Genomic DNA, 24921 nt, shown 5'->3' with positions numbered 1-24921 from the left:
TTTTTTTTTTTTTTTTGGTATCACCTCTGCCAACATCCCAGACACATGGGATCCTGGAAAATGTAGAGAAGCTATAGATATTTTATGAGCAATAGCAGTCCCTGCCAAAACCAATGCAAACACACTGCCCTGAAGTCAATTCCAACTCATAGTGACTCCATAGGGTTTCCAAGGCTCTAAATTTTTATGGAAGCAGACTGCCACAGCTTTCTCCCACAGAGCAGCGTTTTTGTGTTTGTTTTGTTTTTTTTTTTAACTTTTATTGAGCTTCAAGTAAACGTTTACGAATCAAGTCAGACTGTCACATATAAGTTTATATACACCTTACTCCATACTCCCACTTGCTCTCCCCCGAATGAGTCAGCCCTTCCAGTCTCTCCTTTCGTGACAATTTTGCCAGCTTCCAACTCTCTCTATCCTCCCATCCCTCCTCCAGACAGGAGATGCCAACACAGTCTCAAGTGTCCACCTGATACAAATAGCTCACTCTTCATCAGCATCTCTCTCCTACCCCCTGTCCACTCCCTTCCATGTCTGATGAGTTGTCTTTGGGAATGGTTCCTGTCCTGGGCCAACAGAAGGTTTGGGGACCATAACCGCCGGGATTCCTCTAGTCTCAGTCAGACCATTAAGTCTGGTCTTTTTATGAGAATTTGGGGTCTGCATTCTACTGATCTCTTGCTCCCTCAGGGGTTCTCTGTTGTGCTCCCTGTCAGGGCAGTCATCAGTTGTGGCCGGGCACCAACTAGTTCTTCTGGTCTCAGGATGATATAAGTCTCTGGTTTATGTAGCCCCTTCTGTCTCTTCGGCTCATAGTTATCGTGTGACCTTGGTGTTCTTCATTCTCCTTTGCTCCAGGTGGATTGAGACCAATTGATGCATCTTAGATGGCCGCTTGTTAGCATTTAAGACCCCAGACGCCACATTTCAAAGTGGGATGCAGAATGTTTTCATAATAGAATTATTTTGCCAATTGACTTAGAAGTCCCCTTAAACCATGGTCCCCAAGCCCCCGCCCTTGCTCCGCTGACCTTTGAAGCATTCAGTTTATTCCAGAAACTTCTTTGCTTTTGGTCCAGTCCAGTTGAGCTGACCTTCCATGTATTGAGTATTGTCCTTCCCTTCACCTAAAGCATATCTTATCTACTAACTAATCAGTAAAAACACCCTCTCCCACCCTCCCTCCCTCCCCTCCTCGTAACCACAAAAGTATGTGTTCTTCTCAGTTTATACTATTTCTCAAGATCTTATAATAGTGGTCTTATACAATATTTGTCCTTTTGCTTCTGACTAATTTCGCTCAGCATAATGCCTTCCAGGTTTCTCCATGTTATGAAATGTTTCACAGATTTGTCACTGTTCTTTATCAATGCGTAGTATTCCATTGTGTGAATATACCACAATTTATTTACCCATTCATCCGTTGATGGACACCTTGGTTGCTTCCAGCTTTTTGCTATTGTAAACAGAGCTGCAATAAACGTGGGTGTGCAAATATCTGTTTGTGTGAAGGCTCTTATTTCTCTAGGGTATATTCCGAGGAGTGGGATTTCTGAGTTGTATGGTAGTTCTATTTCTAACGGTTTAAGATAACGCCAGATAGCTTTCCAAAGTGGTTGTACCATTTGACATTTCCACCAGCAGTGTATAAGAGTTCCAATCTCTCCGCAGCCTCTCCAACATTTATTATTTTGTGTTTTTTGGATTAATGCCAGCCTTGTTGGAGTACGATGGAATCTCATCGTAGTTTTAATTTGCATTTCTCTAATGGCTAATGATCGAGAGCATTTTCTCATGTATTTGTTAGCTGCCTGAATATCTTCTTTAGTGAAGTGCATGTTCATATCCTTTGCCCACTTCTTGATTGGGTTGTTTGTCTCTTTGTGGTTGAGTTTTGACAGAATCATAAATTTTAGAGATCAGGCGCTGGTCGGAGATGTCATAGCTGAATATTCTTTCCCAGTCTGTAGGTGGTCTTTTTACTCTTTTGGAGAAGTCTCTAGATGAGCATAGGTGTTTGATTTTTAGGAGCTCCCAGTTATCTGGTTTCTCTTCGTCATTTTTGGTAATGTTTTGTATTCTGTTTATGCCTTGTATTAGGGCATCTAGGGTTGTCCCTATTTTTTCTTCCACGATCTTTATGGTTTTAGTCTTTATGTTTAGGTCTTTGTTCCACTTGGAGTTAGTTTTTATGCATGGTGTGAGGTATGGGTCCTGTTTCATTTTTTTGCAAATGGATATCCAGTTATGCCAGCACCACTTGTTAAAAAGACTGTCTTTTCCCCAATTAACTGACACTGGCCTTTGTCAAATATCAGGTGCTCATATGTGGTTGGATTTATATCTGGGTTCTTAATTCTGTTCCATTGGTCTATGTGCCTGTTGTTGTACCAGTACCAGGCTGTTTTGACTACTGTGGCTGTATAATAGGTTCTGAAATCAGGTAGAGTGAGGCCTCCCACTTTCTTCTTCTTTTTCAGTAATGCTTTACTTATCTGAGGCTTCTTTCCCTTCCATATGAAGTTGGTGATTTGTTTCTCCATCACATTAAAAAATGTCATTGGAATTTGGATCGGAAGTACATTGTATGTATAGATGGCTTTTGGTAGAATAGACATTTTGACTATGTTAAGTCTTCCTATCCATGAGCAAGGTATGTTTTTCCACTTAAGTAGGTCCTTTTTAGTTTCTTGTAGTACTTTGTAGTTTTCTTTGTATAGGTCTTTTACATCTTTGGTAAGATTTATTCCTAAGTATTTTATCTTCTTGGGGCTACTGTGAATGGTATTGATTTGGTTATTTCCTCTTCGATGTTCTTTTTGTTGATGTAGAGGAATCCAAGTGATTTTTGTATGTTTATCTTATAACCTGAGACTCTGCCAAACTCTTCTATTAGTTTCAGTAGTTTTCTGGAGGATTCCTTAGGGTTTTCTGTGTATAAGATCATGTCATCTGCAAATAGAGAAAATTTGACTTCCTCCTTGCCAATCCGGATGCCCTTTATTTCTTTGTCTAGCCTAATTGCTCTGGCTAGGACCTCTAGCACAATGTTGAATAAGAGCGGTGATAAAGGGCATCCTTGTCAGGTTCCCGTTCTCAAGGGAAATGCTTTCAGACTCTCTCCATTTAGAGTGATGTTGGCTGTTGGCTTTGCATAGATGCCCTTTATTATGTTGAGGAATTTTCCTTCAGTTCCTATTTTGGTGAGAGTTTTTATCATAAATGGGTGTTGGACTTTGTCAAATGCCTTTTCTGCATCAATTGATAAGATCATGTGGTTTTTGTCTTTTGTTTTATTTATATGGTGGATTACATTAGTGGTTTTTCTAATATTAAACCAGCCTTGCATACCTGGTATAAATCCCACTTGGTCATGGTGGATTATTTGTTTGATATGTTGTTGAATTCTATTGGCTAGAATTTGGTTGAGGATTTTTGCATCTATGTTCATGAGGTATATAGGTCTGTAATTTTCTTTTTATGTGATGTCTTTACCTGGTTTTGGTATCAGGGAAATGGTGGCTTCATAGAATGAGTTCGGTAGTATTCTGTCATTTTCTATGCTCTGAAATAACCTGTAGTAGTAGTGGTGTTAACTCTTCTCTGAAAGCTTGGTAGAACTCTGCAGTAAAGCCATCCGGGCCAGGGCTTTTTTTTGTAGGGAGTTTTTTGATTACCATTTCAATCTCTTTTTTTGTTATGGGTCTATTTAATTGTTCCACTTCTGATGGTGTTAGTTTAGGTATGTAGTGTTTTTCCAGGAATTCATCCATTTCTTCTAGGTTTGCAAATTTGTTAGAGTAAAATTTTTTGTAATAATCTGATGTGATTCTTTTAATTTCAGTTGGGTCTGTTGTGATGTGGCCCATCTCGTTTCTTATTCAGGTTATTTGTTTCCTTTCCTGTATTTCTTTAGTCAGTGTAGCCAATGGTTTATCAATTTTGTTAATTTTTTCAAAAAATCAGCTTTTGGCTTTGTTAATTCTTTCAATTGTTTTTCTGTTCTCTAATTCATTTAGTTTAGCTCTAATTTTTATTATTAGTTTTATTCAGGTGCCTGATGGATTCTTTTGTTGCTCACTTTCTATTTGTTCAAGTTGTAGGGACAGTTCTCTGATTTTGGCTCTTCTTTTTGTATGTGTGCATTTATCGATATAAATTGACCTCTGAGCACTGCTTTTGCTGTGTCCCAGAAGTTTTGATAGGAAGTATTTTTATTCTCGTTGCATTCTATGAATTTCCTTATTCCCTCCTTAATGTCTTCTATAACCCAGTCTTTTTTCAGGAGGGTATTGTTCAGTTTCCAAGTATTTGATTTATTTTCCCTAATTTTTCTGTTATTGATTTCCACTTTTATGGCCTTGTGGTCTGAGAAGATGCTTTGTAATATTTCGATGTTTTGGATTCTGCAAAGGTTTGTTTTATGACCTAATATGTGGTCTATTCTAAAGAATGTTCCATGTGCGCTAGAAAAAAAAGTATACTTTGCAGCGGTTGGGTGGAGAGTTCTGTATAAGTCAAGGAGGTCAAGTTGGTTGATTGTTGTAAGTAGGTCTTCCGTGTCTCTGTTGAGCTTCTTATTGGATGTCCTGTCCTGCTCCGAAAGTGGTGTGTTGAAGTCTCCTACTATAATTGTGGAGGTGTCTATCTCACTTTTCAGTTCTGTTAAAATTTGATTTATGTATCTTGCAGCCCTGTCATTGGGTGCATAAATATTTAATATGGTTATATCTTCCTGGTCAATTGTCCCTTTTATCATTGTGTAGTGTCCTTCTTTATCCTTTGTGGTGGATTTAAGTCTAAAGTCTATTTTGTCAGAAATTAATATTGCTACTCCTGCTCTTTTTTGCTTATTGTTTGCTTGATACATTTTTTTCCATCCTTTGAGTTTTAGTTTGTGTCTCTTAAGTCTAAGGTGTGTCTCTTGTAGGCAGCATATAGACAGGTCGTGTTTCTTTATCCAGTCTGAGACTCTCTGTGTCTTTATTGGTGCGTTTAGTCCATTTACATTCAGCATAATTATGGATAAGTATGTGTTTAGTGTTGTCATTTTGATGCCTTTTTATGTATGTTGTTGACAATTTCGTTTTTCCACTTACTTTTTTGTGCTGAGACGTTTTTCTTGGTGAATTGTGTGTTCCTCATTTTTATAGTATTTGACTTTATGTTTGCTGAGTCGTTAACATTTTTCTTGGTTTTTATTTTGAGTTATGGAGTTGTTATACCTCTTTGTGGTTACCTTAATATTTAACCCTATTTTTCTAAGTAAAAACGTAACTTGTGTTGTCCTATATCGCCTTGTATCCCTCTCCATATGGCAGTTCTGTGCCACCTGTATTTAGTCCCTCTTTTTGATTATTGTGGTCTTTTACAAATTGACTTCAATGATTCCCTGTTTTGAGCATTTTTTTTTTTTAATCTTAGTTTGTTTTTGTGATTTCCCTATTTGAGTTGATATCAGGATGCAACTCTTTAAATCTATGTTTGTTGGTCAGGGTTCGTAGATTGTCATGTATGTGATTGATTCACTTGTTTTTCCGAGTCTGTTGCAAGAGGGATCCGAGGTAGCGTCTACCTAGTCAGCCATCTTGGCCCCCTCCCCCTGTGGTTTTTTTTAGAAAACTGTGCATGCTTTATCATTGTAAAGTGACTTTTCGCCCTTAGCCCCTCATCTTGACCCCTCCTGCCTCTTTTTATTCCTAGGATAGTTTGTCTTGGTAACCTCTTGTCCTTTTTCATAGTGTACCCCACTCTGCCTTGATAATACGTTGATGTAGTACTGTAAGAGTTGTTTTCATAATGGCTGCCCATAAAGCAAAACTCGTGTTTGACTGTGTTCCACTTTGTTTTTTCTAGTTAATATTTTACAAAATTGTTTTTCATCTTCAAGCTAAACTTTTCAGCTTGTTTAAAGTTATGTTTCATTGTGTAATTTACAAAAGCAAGAATGTGTTTTTGAGACTTTTTAATTCCATACTAGCGAGCTTATTGAAATCTTTAATGGTGAAAGTCTCTTGCATCTTTTTATAGTGCGTAGAACTGTATCTGTTTTAGAATTCTTTTATCATTTTGTTTCAGGCTCTCGGCTTTCTCTATGCCTCTGGGCTTGGTGTTAATTCAAGTCAGGCAAAGGTAATACTATTAAATTTTATTGTATTTTATGATTTAAATTGGATAAATATGTGCCTGTGTTCAGTTAAGCATCTTTTATTCTTTCACAGGCCCTTGTATATTATACTTTTGGAGCTCTTGGTGGCAACCTAATAGCCCACATGGTTTTGGTAAGTAAGACTGAGGTGGGAAGGCTAATAACACTGAGTAGCAAAAATAACAGGAGAATTTATAGTTAACAATGTTCACAACTTTTCCAGCCTTTCATGATTGATATTTGTTTATTTTAATTATGTAAGACCAAATATTCATTGAATATCCTTCAAATTCTTGTTAATGTATCTAACATATTAGTCTACATGTGAATGTAAATTGATAAGAATCCACAGTTTTCCTTTGAAATGATTAGCTTGCCTGATTGCCATGAAAAATAGAGAACTGGAAAATGACTCTTTTATTTTCTATAAATTGCGGTTGTTTTTTCAGAATCATTTTTTAGTTTGAGTTATCTCAGATTTTGCATTTAAGTTGATAAACAACTTATTATGTAAAAAACTGTTGCATAAAGGACATAAAGCAGCATCTCCTATGTGTTACCTGATAGCATTGGTCATTTAATTCGTGGTAAAAATAGAATCTTTCCACCAATTTCTTTGATGCTAAGGTGTTTAACCTGCCTTTTGATTTGCACTGTCGGTAAATAACATGACTTCTGACCCATGTTACTATGTTCAAAATGACTGTTAAGTTCATTCATGCAGGAATGTAAAGGATAGATTGAGTGGAAATGAGACTGAGAGCAGAGAAACCAGTCAGAAAGTTGGAAAAGAAGAGACAGGGATAGCTGAGTCTCCAGGGTTGGCCGTTGATAGAATATAAGAGTTAACAAAGAAGGAATATCTACTTTTCCTGACCAGCTGGGTGGAACCTAGATAATCTCACTATTTTCTATATATGCAACACATGTTTATTGAGTATTTTTCATTTATTAGTTAACTGGGATCCCCCACGTGTCTGTCAGCTTGTCGTACTGTGGGGGCTTGCGTGTTGCTGTGATGCTGGAAGTTATGCCACCGGTATTCAGATACCAGCAGGGTCACCCATGGAGGACAGGTTTCAGATGAGCTTCAGACTAGGACAGACTAGGAAGAAGGACCCAGTAGTCTACTTCTGAGAAGCATTAGCCAGCGAAAACCTTACGAATAGCAGCGGAATATCGTCTGGTATAGTGCTGGAAGATGAGCCCCTTAGGTCGGAAGGCACTGAAAAGATGACTGGGGAGGAGCTGCCTCCTCAAAGTAGAGTCGACCTTAATGATACATACGGGGTAAAGCTTTCGGGACCTTCATTTGCTGACGTGACACCACTCAAAATGAGAAGAGACAGCTCCAAACATCCATTGATAATTGGAACCTGGAATGTGCAAACTATGAATCTAGGAAAATTGGAAATCGTCAAAAACGAAATGGAATGCATAAACATCTATATCCTAGGCATTAGTGACCTGAAATGGACTGGTATTGGCCATTTTGAATTGGACAGTCATATAGTCTTTTATGTTGGGAATGACAGCTTGAAGAGGAATGGTGTTGCATTCATCGTGAAAAAGAACATTTCAAGATCTATCCTGAAGTACAACACTGTCAGTGATAGGATAATATCCATACGCCTACAAGGAAGACCAGTTAATATGACTGTTACTCAAATTTACCCACCAACCACTAAGGCCAGAGATGAAGAAATTGAAGATTTTTATCAGCTGCTGCAGTCTGAAATTGACCGAACATGCAATCAGGATGCATTGATATTACTGGTGATTTGAATGTGAAAGTTGGAAACAATGAAGAAGGATCAGTAGTTGGAAAATATGGCCTTGGTGATAGCAACAATGCCAGAGATCGAATGATAGAATTTTGCAAGACCAACAACTTCTTCATTGCAAATACCTTCTTTCACCAACATAAATGGCGACTATACACATGGACCTTGCCAGATGGAACACACAGGAATCAAACTGACTTACATTTGTGGAAAGAGATGATGGAAAAGCTCAATATCATCAGTCAGAACAAGGCTAGGGGCTGACCGTGAAACAGACCATCAGTTGCTCATATGCAAGTTCAAGCTGAAACTGAAGAAAATCAGAGCAAGTCCATGAGAGCCAAAATATGACCTTGACTATATCCCACCTGAATTTAGAGACCATCCGAAGAATAAATTTGACACATTGAACACTAGTGACTGAAGACCAGATGAGTTGTGGAATGACATCATACATGAAGAAAGCAAGAGGTCACTGAAAAGACAGGAAAGAAAGAAAAGACCAAGATGGATGTCAGAGGAGACTCTGAAACTTGCTCTTGAACATCAAACAGATAAAGCAAAAGGAAGAATTGATGAAGTAAAAGAACCGAACAGAAGATTTGCAGGGCAGCTCAAAAAGACAAAGTATTTATAATGACATGAGCTGGAGATAGAAAACCAGAAGGGAGGAACACACTTGGCGTTTCTCAAGCTGAAAGAAGTGAAGAAAAAATTCAAGCCTCAAGTTGCAATAGTGAAGGATTCTATGGGGAAAACATTAAACAACGCAGGAAGCATCAAAAGAAGATGGAAGGAATACACAGGGTCATTACACCAAAAAGAATTAGTCGATGTTCAGCCATTTCAAGAGGTGGCATATGATCAGGAACTGATGATGCTGAAGGAAGAAGTCCAAGCTGCGTTGGTGAAAAACAAGGCTCCAGGAATTGACGGAGGAACATCAGTTGAGATGTTTCAACAAACGGATGCAGCACTGGAGGTGCTCACTCATCTATGCCAAGAAATATGGAAGACAGCTTCCTTTCCAGCTGACTGGAAGAGATCCATATTTATGCCTATTCCTGAGAAAGGTGATCCAACCGAATGTGGAAATTATAGAACACTATCATTAATATCACACGCAAGCAAAATTTTGCTGAAGATCACCCAAAAGTGGCTGCAGCACTATTTCGACAGGGAGCTGCCAGAAATTCAGGCTGGTTTCAGAAGAGGACTTGGAACCAGGCATGGTGCTGCTGATGTCAGATGGATCTTGGCTGAAAGCAGAGAATACCAGAAGGATGTTTACCTGTGTTTTATTGACTGTGCAAAGACATTTGACTGTGTGGATCATAACAAATTATGGATAACATTGCAAAGAATGGGAGATCCAGAACACTTAATTGTACTCATGAGGAACCTTTACATAGATCAAGAGGCAGTTGTTCAGACAGAACAAGGGGATACTGATTGGTTTAAGGTCAGGAAAGGTATGCGTCAAGGTTGTATCATTTCACCATACCTATTCAATCTGTATGCTGGGCAAGTAGTCCGAGAAGCTGGACGGTATAAAGAAGAACGGGGCATCAGGATTGTAGGAAGACTCATTAACAATGCAGATGACACAACCTTGCTTGCTGAAATGAAAAGGACTTGGAGCACTTACTAATGAAGATCAAAGACCACAGCCTTCAGTATGGATTTCACCTCAACATAAAGAAAACAAAAGTCCTCACAACTGGACCAGTGAGCAACATCATGATAAATGGAGAAAAGATTGAAGTTGTCAAGAATTTCATTTTACTTGGATCCACAATCAACAGAAGCAGCAGTCAAGAAACCAAACAATGCATTGCATTGGGTAAATCTGCTGCAAAGGACCTCTTTAAAGCGTTGAAAAGCAAAGATGTCACGTTGAAGACTAAGGTGCACCTGACCCAAGCCATGGTATTTTCGGTTGCATCATATGCATGTGAAAGCTGGACAATGAATAATAAACACCAAAGAATTAATACATTTGAATTATGGTGTTGGCAAAGAATGTTGACTATACTATGGACTGCAAGAAGAATGAATATACCTGTCTTGGAAGAAATTCAGCACCTAACAAGAACAACATGCTAAGTGACCCCAGATAGCTCTGTTTTCTGCTCTATATAACTAGCTATCTTCATTCTGAAACCATCTATTGCTGGTGTTCCTGGGCCTGCTTCTTTCTAGTAGCCTCTTGTCTTCCTTATTTTGGTTAGTTGTTGCTTCTTCGTTCATTTGGAAGATTAACCCGTATTTGTTTAAATTGTGTCTAAAATAAGCTTAAAATCAGTTCTAAGAAAGAGCCTTAATAATTTCCACTTACAGGTAAAATTTGTACATAGTTCATTTATAAAGTTCATGGCATCTATTTTGATTGCTCTGGGAATTTTATTTCCTACTTCTTAGCTATAGTATGATTGTTGAAGTTGCTAAATAGATTACCTAAACACTCAGGAAAAAAAAAAAACTATAGATAAATGAGATGTTAGTGTACTCGGATCAAAGAACGGCAAAGTTGCATTCTAATAGCTTTCTCTGTTCCAAGAAGAGTGCCCCTGAAGCATGTGAAACTTCGTCTTCTCACTTGAAGTTGCTTTTTAGGGTTACCGATACTGGGCTGGGATCGGAGTCCTCCAGAGTTGTGAATCTGCATTGACTCACTATCGTCTTGTTGCCAACCATGGTATGTATTTTCTCCCTTTCACCTTTATGACAAAAGAATAGAGAATTAATTTAAACTACATCTATTTGTATTGTACAATTTAAAATATCCTGAATGACTCCTTTAAGCAGAATCATCTTTACACTAGTTGATTAAAGAGTACTTTATTTTTTAACCTTAATTTTACATTGTGTCTTACTTCTTAAATATTTTGTGGAGGAAGTCTGATTTATTAATAGATTGCTATTTTCTAGTCCATAGACTACTGTAGAAACTGTTTCCTTTAACATAGTCTCTGCCAATACTTTGCAGCTGGAACTGTTCTTCTCTGTGGAACAATCCTTCTGACCTTCCTCGATGTTGTTACTTTGTCCCCCATTTCAGTTGCTAGTGATATCTCACTGACAGGAGGCTCGGTAGTACAGAGAATACGGCTGCCTGATGAGGTGGAAAATCCAGGAATGAACAGTGGAATGCTTGAAGAAGATTTGATTCAATATTACCAGTTCCTAGCTGAAAAAGGTGATGTGCAAGCACAGGTATGTGTTTAAACGTCTCAGGAAATGACTTATTGCCTTGTGTATTTCAATCTGTGGAGGCAAGAGCTTCTGTAAGAGAACATTTTCATCGTTTCCTGAGTAATTCTTACCTACATATTGTTATCACCGGAGGAGCATTAAAAAAAAAAAAATGCCACACTCTCATGAGATTCCATTTGGCTGGTGTAGAATTAGGCCCAGGTGTTGATAGGTCATAGAAGCTCTCTAGGTGAATCTGTTGTGCACCACAGTTGTCAGTCACTCCTTGAAAGGAACAGCCTTGGCACTGTCTGTGAAGGATCCACCAAGGACAAAGCTGTCACTTTCTCTAAACCAGAAGTCTCTGGAGCATTTGTGGAATTTCAGATGCTCTTCAGAGCTATTTAATATTCATATTTTCTTTGCTTATTTCAGGCCATAATTTCTTCAAGGTCAGGGACAGAAGTAGCCTTGTTTAATGTAAATTACAAAATGTCCATCAGAGGACCGTGTATAAGTTGTTGCTTCGGGGGTTATTTTGATGATACCAAAATAAAAAGAAGGATTTCAATGTTTGTCTTTTTTTTTTTTTTTTGCATTAAATTAACAATTCTTTCTGATCTAGAAAGAGATAGAGATGAGCAGTGGATATTTATTAAGAACAATTGATTTTGAGACTAACAGAAGGGAGTATTAAGTTTAAAAAAAAACCACACCAAAAGGTAGATCCAAATCTTAGTTCATGGAAATTATAATAAAGTTATCTGGTCCCATTAAACATTTTGTTTTACAATAGAGAGCAATTAAAATCCGAAGCAATTTAAATACCGAACAGTAGGGACTTGTTTAGCCCAAATATGACACTCCAGTATAATGGAACACTATACTGCCATTAAAAATTATGTAGAAGACTTCTTCATAGTATGGAAAGCTGATCTTAGTATATTCAGTGGAAAACTCAAGTTAAAAAATCAATGTGTAATAAAATATATTTTTTAATTTTATTAATTATACATATAGAAAAGTACACAGATCTTAATTGTACAGCTCAATGAATTATCACAAATCCCTTCCTCCTTCCCAAAGGTAACTGACAGATTTCTAACACTACAGGTTGGTTTTGCCTGTTTTTCAACCTTATGTAAATTGAATCATACAGCATTCTTTTGTGTCTGACTTGTTTTGCTCAGCATTGTGTTTGTGAGATTGTTTTCATCTATAATTCATTTAATTTGCTCTGTGGTATTTCATGGTATGAAAATCCCACAATGTATTTATCCATTTTGCTGTTTCCAGATTTGGGCTATCATAAATACTGCTCTGTGCGTATTCTCAGACATGTCTTGTGCCAGATACTGTCTTAATTGTCACCACTGTATAATATATCTTGAGATCTGGTAGAGTAAGTTCTCCCACTGTCATATTTTCATTGTATTTAGCTCTAATTCTCACTGTGATTTCTTCTGATCTGTGTACAATTAAGAAGTGAATTGCTTAATTTCCATCCCCCTGGAGATCTTCTAGTTATCTTTATTGTTGTTAATTTCCAGCTTAATCTCCTGTGGCCAAACATGCTCTGTGCGATTTCAGTCCTTTGAAATTTCTTGAACTTGCTTTATGACCCATCCCTTGGTCAACTTGGGTAAATATTGGGTGCTAAAAAGAATGTGAATTCTACGATTATTAGGTCCAGTATTACATACTGTCCTTTGAGTCAAGTTTGTTAATCTTGTTGTTCAGATCTTCTGTATCCTTAATGAATTTTCTGTCTGCATTTTCTCTCTGGTGCTGAGACAAGATTGCTTCCCAATTTGTGTATTTTTTTTTTTCTTTTTACTTCTATCAGTTTTGATTTATATATTTAAGGATGTGTTCTTCAGCGCATACAGACTTAGAATTATTATCTGGTGAATTTTGTGTCATGAAGCATCCTTCTTTATCTCTGGAAATGTGTTTTGCTTTAAATTGTATTTTGATATTAGTATAGTTACACTATTGTTTTATTATTAGTTATTGTTGCTAATTTCTTACTATGCCTGAATTTATAAATTAACCTATCATAGGTATGCGTGTATAGGAAAAATATAGTATATATAGGGTTTGGTACTATCCAAGGTTTCAGGCAGTCACTGGCAGTCTTGGAATGTATCCCCCATGGAGAAGGAGGGACAACTGTATATCTTTTCAACCTTCTTGTATTTAAGGTGTATTTCTTGTAAGCATCATATGATTAACCTGTTGCCGTCAAGTCAGTTCCGACTGATAGTGACCCTACAGGATAGAATAGAACTGCCCCATGGGGTTTCCAAGGAGCAGCTGGTGGATTTGAACTGCCAACCTTTTGGTTAGCAGCCGAGCTCTTAACCATTGCGCCACCAGGGCTCCATAATATGATTAGTTTTATTTATTCTTTATCCATTGTGACACTTTTTTAATTGAAGTAATTAATGATATATTTGAGCGTAAGTTTTCTGATTGCTTTCTGTTTATCTGGCTTCCATGTTCTCTTGTTGCTCCTTTTCTTACCCTCTTTTGGTTTGAGTACTTACTGCTATTGAATCTTTTATCCCTCTACTAGTTTGGTAGGTAGACATTCTTTTACTACCCTTTTTGTGGTTATCCTAGAGGCGTTGGTGGTTCAGTGGTAGAATTTTCTCTTTTCATGTAGGAGACCTAGGTTTGATTGTCAGCCATTGTAATTAGCGTAACCACCACCTGTCTGTCAGTGGATTGCACTTTGCTCTGATGCTGAACAGGTTTCAGCAGAGCTTCCAGACTAAGATGGACTTGGAAAAAAAGGCCTAGCAATCTACTTCCAAAGCTTAGCCAGTGAAAACCCTATGATTCACAATAGTCCAATGCACAGTGATCCAGGGGATAGCACAGGACTAGGCAGTGTTTCATTCCATTGTGCTTGAGGTTCCATGTGTCGAGTGCAACTCTGCAGCAGCTGAAAACAGCAACAAGAAGTGATTATCCTAAAGAGCACAACATGCATGCTGTACTTATCCAAATCTAATATGAATGAGCACCTTCACCATTTCCTGATCAGCACAGGTACCTGAGAGTACTCTGTGCGTGTTTTAATTCTGTGTATTTTTGAACCCCACAAGACATTATTGTTTTATACCATCTATTTTAATTTAGATTTACTCACAGATTTTTCTTTACATCGCTCTTTATTTCTTACTACATCTTCAAGCTTTCAGGATAATTTCCTTCTGCCCAAAGAACACCTCTTAGTATTTCCTTAAGAGCAGGTCAGTTGGTGATATAGTTTTTCGTCATCTGGAAATGTTTTTATTTCACTTCTATTTACAAAGGATAATTTAGAATTAAAAGCAGACATTTTTGGTTTTTAAAAATGGTAGGTTAATCAAAATAGAGCAATATCTTCAGTAGTTAAGACTAAATCTTTACTTTGTTGAGCCATTAATAGAAACCTTTTTACAATCTTTTTGTTTCTGTTTGGTCTAATTTTAATTGCATGCCAGATGCTGCCACTTATGCTTGCCTGATTTTTGTTAACTTTCAGGTCGGTCTGGGACAACTGCATCTGCACGGAGGACGTGGAGTAGAACAAAACCATCAGGTAACTTCCTGCTCCTAGGCCTCTGCACTTCCTGTTGCAGCAAGAAGTGATACTGCAGATGTATTTCTTGTAAATCGGTGTCAACATTAAGCTTGTGTTGTTTAGACTCCCATCATAAGAGCTTTCACGATCTGACTAATCCCAGAGGAAACAGAAGAATAAAAATGCAGATACACCTCATGGTAACGGGAAAGGTTTTATTAATTCTAAAACCGAGTTCTCAATACTGCCAAAAAAAAAGTCTTGGTTTCCGTATGTGATAGAAATACGTCTTAAAACTTGTGTTAGAAAATATTTTACAGATCTGAGGAAAATTCTGTTGAGTTTGTGAGAAGTTAGGAGTATACGACTATAGCTGTCACACCTATATCCAGTCACCAACTTTTGTCTGCTTTGTTTCCTAAATACTGCTATCTCTTCCCTCCTTCCCATCAGTACACCTACCACTTGGGTGAATCATCTACTGCCTATATTTCCTGAGCAGCATGCCCTGTTCGTAAAGCACGCATCGGATCATGTGGTTCCCTTACTTAAAACTCTTGAATGACCTATGATTTCCAGTAGCCTGAAGACCAGTACCTTTAATATGACCTCCAAGACCTTGTACCACTCTCTGTTTGTACCCCCAGTGCCTTACTCTCTGAATGACAGGCACACAGACCTTTTCTCAGGTCTCTGAACATACCGAGCACTGTCTTGTCTTAGGACTTCTGTAATGTTGTTCCCTGTGCCTAGAATGAATATTACCCAACCCATTTCCTTTACATAGATAATTTCTACTCGTCCTCTAGAACTCAACTCACGTATCTTTCCCTCTGGTATGTCTCCCCGTCCCCTAACCTCCCAGCCCCACTCCAGGAATAGGTCACGTACCACAGTTATGATTTCTCAAAGTTTGTATTCTTTGCGGCTCTTGTCACCATAGTAAATAGATGATTATGTAAGTTATCAAATATCTGTGCCCTGTATTAGAACATGAGGCCCAAAACAGCATGAACATGTCTGCCTTGTTTGACACTTTGTTCTTCGCACCTGAAAGTGCCTAGCACATAGGAAATATTCGATAAATGTTTGTCCTACTAATAAAACTCTGTTTTTCTATTATGCCAGTTAAGGATTCTAATTAAGATTATTACATGTAACATATCCTATCAACTGTAAGAATCAGATTGTAGCAAAATATACTTATCTCTAAAACTACATCAAATAAATGTGCTTTTTTATTCAGGAGGTGTTTGGATAGCTTACATTATCTCTAGGTCATTAAAGTGTATGTCATTAGGCCAGTGAAGCTTCAATGAACTGGGTAATAAAAATATGAGGTGACAGAATAGAATTCTTGGTAAGAGTTTGCTGCATACCTTTTACATAAGTGTGGGGATATTCTTGGTGTTATATGCTTTTGCCACCTTCACAAAAGGAAGAAAAGAAGTTCTCAGTAGTTAATTGCATTAATTCAACAAATATTTGAGTACTTATGTATCATTCACTGATAGGTATTCAGTATATGATGTTGGGCAAAATAGCTTTGGTCTTTGCTCTTACAGAGTTTTAAGTTTAGTAGGGGCATTAGATATTAAATGTTCGCATCAACAAATATATAATAGATTGTGATTATTGTTATGAAGGAACATTAAAAGGTCTAATAATAGGTTAAATGGTGGAAGGTGGCAGTTGTTAGGGAAGACTTTCCTGAAGAGAAGTGGATGACACGAGACTGAAGCCGAGATCATTCCAGGCCAAAAAGAACAGTACCAGTACGTGCACAGGCTCTGGAGCAGGTAGGAACATGAAGACAGAGAGCGAGAAGAAGCAATGCTGAGATGAGTAATGCCTGATCGTGTCAGTATGTTTCCTGTAACACTTTAAGGGCTGCAAAGACTAGCATGTTCAGATTTAAAAACAATCACTTTTTATGCTGGTGGGGAATGAATTAGAAGACCTCAGGAATAGAAGCAGGGAGATGAGGGAGGAGAGTGTTCCCAGAAGTTCAGATGAGAGATAATACAGCTTGGACTAGAATTGTGGTAATGGAGGATAATAGATGGATTCAAGATGTAAAAGCAATAGGCCTTAGTGATGCATTGATATGAGAATGAAGGAGAGGGTAGGTATCTTGATCAATCAATAGAGGGTGTTGTCATTTACTTAAATTGAGATACTAGAGGAAAAGCAAGTTGAGGTCAGAGAGAGATTTCAGTTTTAGGTATTTATTCAAGCAGTAGGTGTTTGGAGGCAGTCGAATATCCTGGTTTGGAGCTAAAAATACGAATTTAGGAATTGCCACCATCTAGACGGTCGGTGAAGCCTTGGAAGTGAATAAGATTGCTAAGAGAAAGTAAAGTGAGACCAGAGTTCAAATCAGAGCTCTGAAGAACTCTAATGTTTAGAGCAGAATAACAGTCGGCAAAGAAGACGACTTAAGTAGTATAGCTAGAGAGGTAGGAAGGATAGCAAGAGAAAGTGGCATCTTGTAAGCCAAGCTAAGAGAGTCTTTGAGGAAGGAGGGTGTGTCACCTTTGTTGAATGCTGCAGAGACAGGTGAAGAAAGATGAGGAAAAATATTTATTGGTTTTGGCAGTATGACCCTGAGGAAATGTTGACATTTGCTGTGGAATCCTGTTGGGAGTGACTGCAGAACGAACTGGAGAAAAGAATTGGAGACAGTGCATGTAGACAATTCATTCGAGAAGCTTGGCCATGTAGGAAAGTAGCTAACAGATAAACAGTCATTGTTGGAGGGAAATTGGGGTCCAAAGGTTTTATTTTCAGTAACAGAAGATTACTAGACTTTGTTTGAGGAGGAAGAGGTCCAAAAAAGGGAGAAGATAAATCTGTAAGGGAAAGAAGAAATAACCAATGGAACAAGGTCCTTAACAGAGGTGGACAGTGCAGTTGAGACTTCTGATAATGAATTTATACTGAAGCCAAGGTGTTTAGTTGTGTGATTTTAAGAAGAATGAGGTATCTTTCTCTAGTGCAAAAAAGGAAAATGGCGTTCCTTTAGATAAATATAAAAATGTTCTATGCCTTATAAAGACTACTTAGCTTCTCCTTTTCTGCCAGGTTACAGTAGAAAGGTAGAGAAAAGTCGATCTGCATTTAAATGTCTTTTAAGCAGTCTGATGCTCACTTTGCCTGTAAAAATCTGAAGTCTTCTTGGTTCTTAAGTTTAGGAAACACAGGAAATTGCTTTGCATCTGTTACTATGAAATGATCGAATGATAAGTGGTACTTTGATGTACTATCTGATAAAACTTCTGGGTTGTAGTGATTTATGTTTTGAAATTATTTCCATAAATTCTTTTCTCCCAGAGAGCATTTGACTACTTCAATTTAGCAGCGAATGCCGGCAATTCACATGCTATGGCCTTCTTGGGAAAGGTACTGTACATCCTGTGAATGTATGATGTAATAGGGAGTGGTGTTTGCATAGTAAGCACATACTGTGTTCAGGATCTACGATTTACCAAACATTCTCAGGCATTTTCTTAGGCAGCTTAAATATTAATATAGCATTTGCCCATCAGTATGTTGATTAACCACTAAAATTAGCTTTTGCTATGTGTGCTCGTAATTCTTTGTATATTGTATTGAATAACAAGGTATTTATTCTTCATGTTGTGCACTTTGTTTATTATTTTTGCCAAATCTGTCATAGCTGCGTATTTCCTTCCATGGCCAGTAGAGACAGTTAGTGCTCGTTGAGGATGTCTAAGTGGCACAATTGGTTAAGCACTTGACCACTAACCAACAGGTTGGTGGTTCGAACCTACCCGAGGCTGCTTGGAAGAAAGACCTGACTATCTGCTTCCAAAAGGTCGCACCCTTAAAAACCCTATGTAGCCCAGTTCTACTCAGCAACACATTGGGTCACCACAAGTCAGAATCAACTCAGTGGCGGCTGATAATGTTTGTTGAACTATACCTCCAGACCTTTTAATTGTCCACAGTATGATAGCCATCACCCACTTCTCAATCCAGTTCTCTTCTCCAGCAAGAAAGTATTTAAGTCTGTAGACTTAATGAGTTGATTGCATAGATCATGGCACAATTTCAGAGCTTTTTCTTTCGTTGTGCAAATCAATGAGTATTTTCATCTATAACCAAATCCCAAGGTAAGGAGGTTTAGATGAAATATATCACAGAGGTTTTTACAAATAGGAAAATCTAATCAGTACTAACCACATGATCACGCTTGTTAATCGGGGCCCTTTTGTTTAAACATGCAACTTTGTTTAAACATGCCAACCATTACAGCATCGAAATTGGTATTCCCCCATCTGTTTTGTTAAGCATGTTAGAACTTTTCATTGCAACCCCTTTCGTTCTTGCTCTGAATTACTGGTTATCTCTGTGTGAAAAACTTATTTCCCTTGATTGTAGTTTTCTTAATATGTAGATTGGTTGTTCAGTTTTTCCTTTCCTTGGTCCTTTATCATGTTCCATACCTGGTAGTCTCAATGTTCATTCAGTGTTTTAAATCTTTAAAAATAACCTTTTAGTTATTTTCCTGAACCTAAGACCCAGCCTTTATCTTATCCTGAAAATAGATACTTAGAATGAGATGTGATGGGAGAAAAATTAAAGTGGGAGAGGGTTGTAACTGTTAATGAAATTGTGGTCTGTTTTCCAGATGTATTCAGAGGGAAGTGATATTGTACCTCAGAGTAATGAGACAGCGCTTCACTACTTTAAAAAAGCTGCTGACATGGTAAGACTTCATGACTCAGTGTATTGAAATATGCACCATATACTGGTGGCGTAGTGGTTAAGTGCTATGGCTGCTAACCAAAAGGTCAGCAGTTCGAATCCGCCAGGCGCTCCTTGGAAACTCTACGGGGCGGTCCTGCACTGCCCTATAGGGTCGCTATGAGTCAGAATGGACTCGACGGCAGTGGGTTTTTATACGGTTACTTTAAGGAGCCCTGGTAGTACAGTGGTTAAGCACTGGTCTGCTAACTGAAAGGTTGGCAATTCAAGCCCACCTAGTGGCTCCACAGGAGAAAGACCTGGCACTCTGCCCCCTTGAAGGTTACAGCCTAGAAAACCCTATGGGGCAGTTCGGTTCTGTCACATGGAGTCTGTGAGTCAAAAGTCAACTCAGTGGCACCTAACAACAACAGCTATTACTTTTATAAGTTTATTGTATCCACGTGTTAATCATAACCAACTATTGCCGTAAATTATTGAAAGGGCTTATGGTAAATACGATTTATGTGAATGAATTGACTAGAAAAAGCCTCCCCAATAAAAGAGCTTTTTTTTTTTTTTTTTTTTAAGGGATCAGACTGTTGAACATTAAGCCTGTTCAAATTTCATCAAAAGATATGCTGATCAGGGAAATACCGATTTTCTTATTGGAATTGGGAATTATGAAATCTGCTTCTATTTGTATTGCAACTTGAGGCTTAAACTCTTACATAATTGAGTACTTAAAAAAAAATCTTAATACATAATTGAGAATTTCTTTGGCCTGGAGTTTACCTCAGAAAACTGTGGCTACCACTTAATACCCTCACTGTAGTTCCAGTGTCACTCAAGTGTTTCCAGAGGAGCACTGGGACACTTTTTAAAGATGTGTTGTTGGATCTGTCCCTCTGAGTTTAGGCAGATTCTAGATTTGTCTCTCATAGCTTTCAAAATAATGATTACCATTGCTTTGCAGCACTCCAGTGATCTTCAATATCTTTGCCACCTGATAGCAGTTTTGTTGTTATGACCCAGTTGTTGACCTCGCCCCATGATATCTTCCTTTTTATTGGGGTGGGGGTTGCCACTCCAACACACACACACGACCTACTTTCAGTTTTAAAAAGATGAAATGTATAAGTTGAATTTTGTATTATAAATTCATGGTGGAGGTGGTCATGAGGTAAGTCAACAAAACTTAATTTGACTTTCCTGTTTACTCTTTTCAGACAAATTGTGGAAAGCTTCCTGAATGTTTAAAAAGTCAGCATTATTTTAGTCTGATGGGAAGGAGAGAGTTCCGTTTTGAATTGTAAAGTACTAAGACATGTTTTGAATGTTTATAAGTAATTTCTTTTGCTGATATTTTTCTTGCCTATTTTTGAATGAACCCTTTTTCTCTTTTGTCTAATTTCTCTGGTTTGCAGGGCAACCCAGTTGGACAGAGTGGGCTTGGAATGGCTTACCTCTATGGAAGAGGAGTTCAAGTTGTAAGTGTTCAAGCTAACATTCTGACTTTAAAAAGCAGTCAGCTTATGAGGCAGGAAGGAGGTATTCCTTAGGTAGCGTCCAGTCAGCCCTGGTGAGGGTGTTTCATTGTACCCAAAGCTGAATCTTTTCCTTTTGACTTTGTGTTTGATTCACTACCACCCCTCACCCTGCTCCCCCCTTCCCAACTGCCTCTTTAGCAGGGCTGCATCTCTGGCACTTTCTTCTGAGAATGTGAAACTGTTTCTCAAGCTGTTTTCTCATTCTTCCATCTATGCCTTTTACCCTACCTGCCCTTCCCATCTCTCCAGGACTTAAACATCTCCTTATTTCACCATTCAAGCCTCTAAAAGTGCTCTCCCATTTAGGAGGGGGAAAGCTTTCCATTCTATCCTCTGCCCCTTCTAGCTACCATCTCTTCTCTCCCACCTTCGAGCTACAAGCTGTTCTGTCTCTAGCCTTTCACTACAAAGCCAAGCTCCTCAAAGAATGAACTCTATTAGCTAGTCACTCTTCAACTCTTAGCAGTCAGGCTTCTGTATAAGTCACCAGTAACTTCTTAAACGTCAACACCAATTGACATTTTTTGGTTCTGCCTACTTGAACTCTCTCTATCCTAGGGGGTCAGTTACTGTAAGCTTCCTTGGTTTTCCTTGACCATTCCTTCTCATTCTTCTGTACTGCTATCTCTTGTTGGGTGTCTCTGGGTTCTCCTTGATGCCGTCTTCTCTTCCCTGTTGATGTCTCCAGGCAATATGTTCTTTTAAGTTGTGCCTAAAACTAAATGTTAACTAACCTTAACCTTACAGTTAAGATTCTAACCTATAGGTATTACCTAACACAAAAAACAGGCATGCTATCTCATTTTGAGTCCTTCTAGTTATTTTAGGATACTAAATTCAGTAGTAATCTTTACTTTAACTTTCTTTGTGAACACATAAGGTATTTGAGATCTAATAATCATATAGTGTTTGATAAGCTACACAGTAAAGGAGCTAATAAGGGGGGATGGTTTTTATTATTTAATATTAGAAAAATTGAGGTTGAAAAAGGATCAGTTGGTTAGCAGAAAAGATATGGCTGTTTCTTCATTTCTGGTCTGTTTTCGTGCGTTCTGAGAGCTAACATACAAATTGTTCCACAAAAACTCTGTTTGCTTTTCTTCACAGTTTTAAATCTTAACCCCACTTTGACTTAAAGCATATGACCACCCACATGTTACAAACATAAGAAAGTAGTCTTTTTGTTTTTGTAAAAATATAGGCAACGCAGCATTTGCCAGTTCACCATTTTTTACTTGTACGGTTCAGTGAAACCAATTACATCAGTCACGTAATTAATCACCAACATCCACTACCATATTTTCCATCCCTGTCAACAGAAACTCAGTGCTTAATACTAAGGAAAAATTCCCCTTTTCCCCTTCGCTTTCGACCGTTAACCGCTTTCACTCTGATCTCTGTACATTTATCTTTTCTAAGTGTTTTGTATTATTGAGATCATACAATATTTTTCTTTTTGTGATTGACTTGTTTCACTCAGCGTAATGTTTTCAAGGTCCACCCACGTTATGGCATGTGTCGGGACTTCATCAGTCTCTCTGACGTCTCTTCAGGAGTATTTTGTATGCTTTGCTGATACCTTTTAGTGAATGAGCTCTCCTGACATCTGACTATATCAACCTTTCAAGCTTTCTGCTCATGTGGCCTCTCGTTCTACAGAATTATGATCTGGCGCTCAAGTATTTCCAGAAAGCTGCTGAACAAGGCTGGGTGGATGGGCAGCTACAGCTTGGCTCTATGTACTACAGTAAGTAACGCTGAAATTGATGATGGGCATACCAAGATAGGAAGCTCTGGTGGCGTAGTGCTTAGGTGCTTCGACAGTTCGAATCCACCAGGTGCTCCCTGGAAACTCTGTGGGGCAGTTCTGCCCCATCCTCTAGGGTCGCTGTGAGTCTGAATCAACTGGACAGCAGCAGGTTTGGTTTTGGTTTTGGTATAGGTATACCAAGACCAGAATTAACCTCTTTTCCACTAGATTAAAAAAAAAGAAGAAGAAAATTTTCTTCTTTTTTTTTACACTAGATGGCACTGTGATGTAGAAGTGGTAGCCGTCCAGTTCTGGTCGATGACTGTTTTCCAACTCAGGGATCTGTACCTCTTGTTTTTCATTGCAAGTTATAGCTATTAGTCAGAATCCCTTCCTTCCTAAGGAAAAATTCTGACTTGCGTTTAAAGTTGCACTCTTCATTGGTAAAGCTTTTCTGATGCTTCAACTAAACCCTATATAAGGCCGCTACTGACTTTTCATGTGGTTTTTCTTACAGATGGCATTGGAGTCAAGAGAGATTATAAACAGGCCTTGAAATATTTTAATTTAGCTTCTCAGGGAGGCCATATCTTGGCTTTCTATAACCTAGCCCAGATGCATGCTAGTGGCACAGGTGTGATGCGATCATGTCACACTGCAGTGGAGGTAAGGTCTTTTCTACTGACTTACTAAGGGGAATTGATTTGCCCAGTAGGAAAGTCTACCTTTTAATTCTTGTTATCTTTGTAAGATTTTTTGTAGAGCAAAAATAGACTCAGCCTCCTGGCACTGGTACACTTAGGGAAGACACTGAGGATCTATATGTTGCTATTGTATTTATTTAGCTTGTCTCTCCCTATTAAAGTCAATGTTTATAAGGGCGGATATTGTTATACACAGTATCACTAGCAAAGGGGACAACACCTGATACACAGCCATCAAAAAAAGTGTATGTTGAATGAATATTACAAACAGGAATGCTAATTCTCCTGATCTGTAGTTTTCCTCTTTAGCTTTCTCGTATCTAGCACATTAGCGTGACGCTGATAAAATGCTTAGAAAAGTTTCCAGACCTCTCTGTGCTTTCATTTCCTCACTTTTAAGATGAGCTATTAATAGGACTTACCTCATAGGGCTGTTGGAAGGAGTAAATGAGTTAATATACGAAAACCACTAGAACAGTGCCTCGCACAGAGTAAATGGTATGTAACTGCTGCTATTTTTATGAACCTGTTGACTTCTAAAAGCTAAGTGAAAAGCTTCAATAAATATCTCAGACTTTTGTGCAAATTTATTAAAGCTGCCAGAGATACAAGAAGTGAGCTTAAGAATCACTTGCAGCCAATGTGCAAAAATGATTTTCTGGCATATCTTTCTACTTATTTTTCATTTATATATTTTCTTTCCTCTTCTCATAGCTGTTTAAGAACGTGTGTGAACGAGGTCGTTGGTCTGAGAGGCTGATGGCTGCCTATAACAGCTACAAAGATGGCGACTACAATGCCGCAGTGATCCAGTACCTCCTGCTGGCCGAGCAGGGCTACGAGGTGGCACAAAGCAATGCGGCCTTCATTCTCGATCAGAGTAAGGCTCATTTTACTTCTGCCTTAGATTGAGGTTACAAGGCCGTATGCCGGGTTAACCTGTCCAAAAGAAAAGCCACAAAGAAACATTCTTTATTGTTGCAAATGAAACAACAATACACACACTTAAATTATTTTTCCCTCAGATCTCTAAGCCATCAAACTTAGTGTTACGATTGGTGTTGACAGTAGAAACAGATTTGGCATTCATCATAAAATTAACTGCCGTCAATAAATAGTGTGCATGATACAGTAGCTAAGAAAACATTGCTTTTCCTGAACTAGATGGTTCCCGGCTACCACTAATAACCACCCTGACAGGGAACACAACAGACAGTCCCTGACGGAGCAGGAGAAAAGTGGGGTACAGAACTCAAATTCTAGTAAAAAGACCAGACTTAATGGTCTGACTGGGACTGGAAGGACCCTGGAAGACATGGCCCCGGGACTCTCTGTTAGCCCAAAACTAAAACCATTCCCAAAGCCAGCTCTTCAGACAAAGATTAGACTGGACTATAAGACATAAAATGATATTTGTGAAGAGTGTACTTCTTAGCTCAAGTAGATAACATGAGACTAAATGGGTAGCTCCTGTCCGGAGGCGAGATGAGAAGGCAGAAAAGGACA

General features: G+C 38.3%; 1 protein-coding gene across 2 annotated transcripts in view; it reads left to right on the top strand.

The window, feature by feature from the left end:
- SEL1L (SEL1L adaptor subunit of ERAD E3 ubiquitin ligase) overlaps positions 1-24921 on the top strand; it is a 63474-nt gene that overhangs the window by 28270 nt on the left and 10283 nt on the right. For both annotated transcript variants that reach the window (XM_049899777.1, XM_049899775.1), the window contains 11 exons: positions 6079-6132; positions 6222-6281; positions 10549-10630; positions 10994-11148; positions 14663-14719; positions 18035-18103; positions 19356-19433; positions 20839-20901; positions 22621-22708; positions 23229-23377; positions 24130-24295. In XM_049899777.1, coding sequence (XP_049755734.1) covers positions 6079-6132; positions 6222-6281; positions 10549-10630; positions 10994-11148; positions 14663-14719; positions 18035-18103; positions 19356-19433; positions 20839-20901; positions 22621-22708; positions 23229-23377; positions 24130-24295 — 1021 coding nt within the window. The remainder of the gene's footprint in view (positions 1-6078; positions 6133-6221; positions 6282-10548; positions 10631-10993; positions 11149-14662; positions 14720-18034; positions 18104-19355; positions 19434-20838; positions 20902-22620; positions 22709-23228; positions 23378-24129; positions 24296-24921) is intronic.

Source organism: Elephas maximus, chromosome 10 (assembly GCF_024166365.1).
Source record: "Elephas maximus indicus isolate mEleMax1 chromosome 10, mEleMax1 primary haplotype, whole genome shotgun sequence".
Classification (NCBI taxonomy): Eukaryota; Metazoa; Chordata; class Mammalia; order Proboscidea; family Elephantidae; genus Elephas; species Elephas maximus.
The sequence above is the reverse complement of the archived record's forward strand: the minus strand, read 5'-3'. Positions and strand labels throughout refer to the sequence as shown.